This window comes from Stegostoma tigrinum, chromosome 1 (genome assembly GCF_030684315.1).
Source record: "Stegostoma tigrinum isolate sSteTig4 chromosome 1, sSteTig4.hap1, whole genome shotgun sequence".
Classification (NCBI taxonomy): domain Eukaryota; kingdom Metazoa; phylum Chordata; class Chondrichthyes; order Orectolobiformes; family Stegostomatidae; genus Stegostoma; species Stegostoma tigrinum.
The window spans coordinates 59,878,450-59,882,029 of record NC_081354.1 but is presented as its reverse complement, the minus strand read 5'-3'; the positions used below and the strand labels follow the sequence as shown (position 1 = coordinate 59,882,029).

Genomic DNA, 3,580 nt, shown 5'->3' with positions numbered 1-3,580 from the left:
TGCCCGTGGCCCATATCCCTCCATTCCTTACATATTCATGTACTTTCCTAAAAGTTCCTTGACCACCCGGGCAATGCGTCTGCTTTGAACGTTTCCCCCTAACCTTAAAAGCATAACCTCTAGTATTAGACATTACAATTCTGTGGATAAGATTCTGACCATCAACCTTAGCTATGCATCTCATAATTTTATAGACTTCTATCAAGTCTCTCCACAACCAGCGCCAGAAAACAACCCGAGTTTTTCTAGCCTATCTTTATAGCTCATAGGAGTCCGGTGTTGAGTGCTCTGTATGGTAATAGCTCTGAAGAAGCCATATTGGACTTGAAACATTAACTCTGTTTCTCACTTTACAGTTGCTGCCAGGCCTGCCCAGTTTCTCTGCCATTGTGTTTGCTTCAGTGTTTCAGCATCAGCAGTATTTTTCTTGTACCCTCGGTGTTTTGCTTTTTTTATCAGTATTTTAGAATATACGAAGACATCCGCAGTGCTCTCTCCATTCTCCAAACTCACTTCCATTGATTAAACTGCAGAAAGTGCAACAAAAAATCAGCAAATGTGATTAAACATAACAAATCCTGTAAGTTAACTAGGTAATATCTACGTTCTTGCTCTAACAGCTACTTGCTGCAGTACGGCGATCTGGTTACACAGGGTTATAACTGACTTCTATTCATCGTTGTAAATTACAACAACGCATACTTGATCGTGGAAAAGAAAGTACCCTGAAATATTGCATGTTATCCGTTATCGCTCTTCAAAAAATAAACTATTGGTTTAGCAACGCATAAGCGTGGCGATCGATTTTGATATTGACAGGTACTTACTCGCTATGTCGTGTATCCTTGTGTACGAACAGCCTGTAAATGTGAACATCTGACTGTACAAAAAGAGAAATGACTGGCCCGTTTCCACCAAAAGTTCATATTTGAAAGTTGATAGCATTAAACAGAACAGAACTGGAAAAGGGTCACTGGACTCGAAACGTTAACTCTGCTCTCTCTACACAGATGCTACTATATCTGCTGAGTTTCTCCAGCAATGCCTGTTTTTGTTTCAGAGTTCCAGTATAGGTAGTTCTTCGCCTTATTTCGTTTACTTTTTGTTGTATTTCAGTCACTGCACGTTTTAACACAGCGGTTAAGCAGTATTTAGTAATAGATGGACTCCACCATTACTAGTTCTTATTTTTAAAGCTAGTTCCGATAAACGTATTAAATTAATTGCTGGCGATTTGTTTTAAGAAAATGGGGCTGTATATATTTAAATACGAACTAGCGACCAACCAAATTATGACTCCCAGAAACTGGGAAATAACAATTATATACCTATCTTGAAACGTTGACACGATAAGAGATTAAGAATCTAGAAGTTTTATCTGAAGATCTATACCCGGTCAGAATAAAGAATGAGATTATATTGCATTTTGATTACGCTCTCGGGTGCAACTTAATTCGTAAGTCAACTGATTCTGTGACAGGCACAGACGTTATTTTTTCTGAATTATGGTTAAACTTCCACGTACTAAATGGATCATTTTCTTTTTAAAAAAATGCTAAAGAAAATTGCAATATTGACTCAAAGCAATGTACACAATGCCCACCAGAGGTTGGAATAATTACAAAAAGTGAAATGATAATTTCTCAGCACCTGCTTTTATTCTGTGTTTATTCTAATTTTCTAGCATCCGCAGTATTATACTTTGGTTTTCCATTACACTACAATCGCTGGTTACGTTCATCCAGTGATCAATAAGGACGCCAATATTCACATACTGTGTTCCCCGCTCATTTCGGAATCAGTTCAGCCATTTCAGAATGATGTTTTATTTTGTGTGTGGCGGGGGGTGTGTCGGTCGGAGTTTCAGGGGGGTGGGAGAGCCATGTAATTTAGCAACAGTCGGGGTTATATCAAGAAAATGTTTGAAACAAGATTACATGTAATACCGATATAGTTATCGATCCGCTCGCTGCACAAACATCGCATATAGCTCACAACATTACCGTTCTGCTTCTCAAATAAAAAGGACAGGGGGTCTGAAAAATGATGTTCCCGGTCCATAAAGTTGCCTCCGAAAGTACCGCGTTATTGTGAGATTCAGGATTAAACCAATATTAAACAATTCTATAATTGCCCAACATAACATACGAGAGGAAAGGCCCATCGTGTGGGAGCACAGCCCTGTAGTAAGGCACAAATGTGCTTGCGTATAAAGGGTTGGGAGGAGGCATCGAGTCTCCCCAAGCGGCCAGCACGCTATCCCGGTCGTAGAATGACAAGGGGTCCAGGGCCTGTGTTTCGGTGTCGAGCTGTGCTAATTCGAATTCATTGGCGAGCTGTCGCTTCCACTTATTCCGCCGATTCTGAAACCAGATCTTGACTTGGTTCTCTGTTAGCTGCAGAGCGGCGGCCAGCCCAGCCCTCTCCGCACTGCTCAGGTACCTTTTCAGGTCAAACGTGCATTGCAACTGGAAAACCTGAGTCTGAGAAAACACAGTCCTAGCCTTCTTCCTCCTCTCCCGCCCGCTCCTCGCTTTCTGCTGGCTTCCAGGTTCACACGCTGGTGCTGTCCTTCCGCCCTCAGGCTCTTCCTCCTCCATCTCTGTTAAAATATCCACAAAGAGTAGGTTGCCGGTTACTACGGGATTTAGCGTGGGAAACTGCGCCAGTTCTAAGGGTCGGTGTGGGGAAATTGCAGCATCTTTCTGAGTCCAGACAGAGGAAAGGGGGCAGCTCCGATTCCGAGAGAGCCTTTGGTCAGCAGAAAGCTCCGAATAAACAGGAGGTCGTCATGAACACAGCAGATAACGGAATGAAGAGAGAAGCAAAACCGAGTGAGATCATTTTAAGAATGTCTAAAACAAATGCATCTGAACGTGTGGTAAGCGCAAAAGGGGAGTGTGAAAGCATCAATGGAGATAGTGTTAGAGGGAACTCTTTAAATCAGTGCGAAATTATTAGCACCAACATAACTGTGTCTTACCCGAATGAACTAAGGTCTTCACGTTGCTGCTATTGTGCAAAGGCTTCTCTTGATACCTTACTGCAGTTTCCCCATCCTCCCCAGACCGCGGCTGCATCCGCCAGGACTCTCCTAAAATACGACTTATGGAGAAAGGCACTGATGCAGAGAGCTCAGCAGCCCTCAACTGCTCCATGCTGAAACAGTTTTCATTCCAAAGCACCACCTTTTGCGTCCTCCCTTCGTATATGAACGCGCTGCACTTCATAAAATATGTACACAGCTCGGCGTAGACCCTGACTGCAGCTCAGGGACACCGCTGGGTTAAAAAAAATCGGACAAACGATCGATTTACGATTTGTGAAGTTACTGGGTTAACATCCGCTAATAGTTTTGTACGTCTCTGTTTATTTCGCCAGAGGGAATTGACTTTAGTGTAAGAGCTTGTGAGCTGGTTGCAAGTGACACTGAATCAATGGCTACAACAGAGAAAGGGCGCCTCGCCAGGTTGTGCGCAAATACAAAATATTTTCAGTTTCCAAGAAAAAAATGAGAAACATGTCTTGCACTCAACTTAGAATGGATCACACTTCATACGTACCGACAAATGCACGAACC

At 42.7% G+C, this 3,580-nt stretch overlaps 1 protein-coding gene across 1 annotated transcript; it reads right to left on the bottom strand.

Moving 5' to 3' along the window:
* Positions 1-1,693: 1,693 nt before the first annotated feature.
* LOC125457372 (homeobox protein HMX1-like) lies at positions 1,694-3,158 on the bottom strand. The gene is made up of 2 exons (XM_048541520.2): positions 2,984-3,158; positions 1,694-2,602 (listed from the first exon to the last, which is right to left on the bottom strand). Exons 1-2 carry the CDS (start codon positions 3,156-3,158, stop codon positions 2,115-2,117), a joined length of 663 nt encoding a protein of 220 aa, XP_048397477.1. The 3' UTR covers positions 1,694-2,114.
* Between the last annotated feature and the right edge of the window lie 422 nt (positions 3,159-3,580).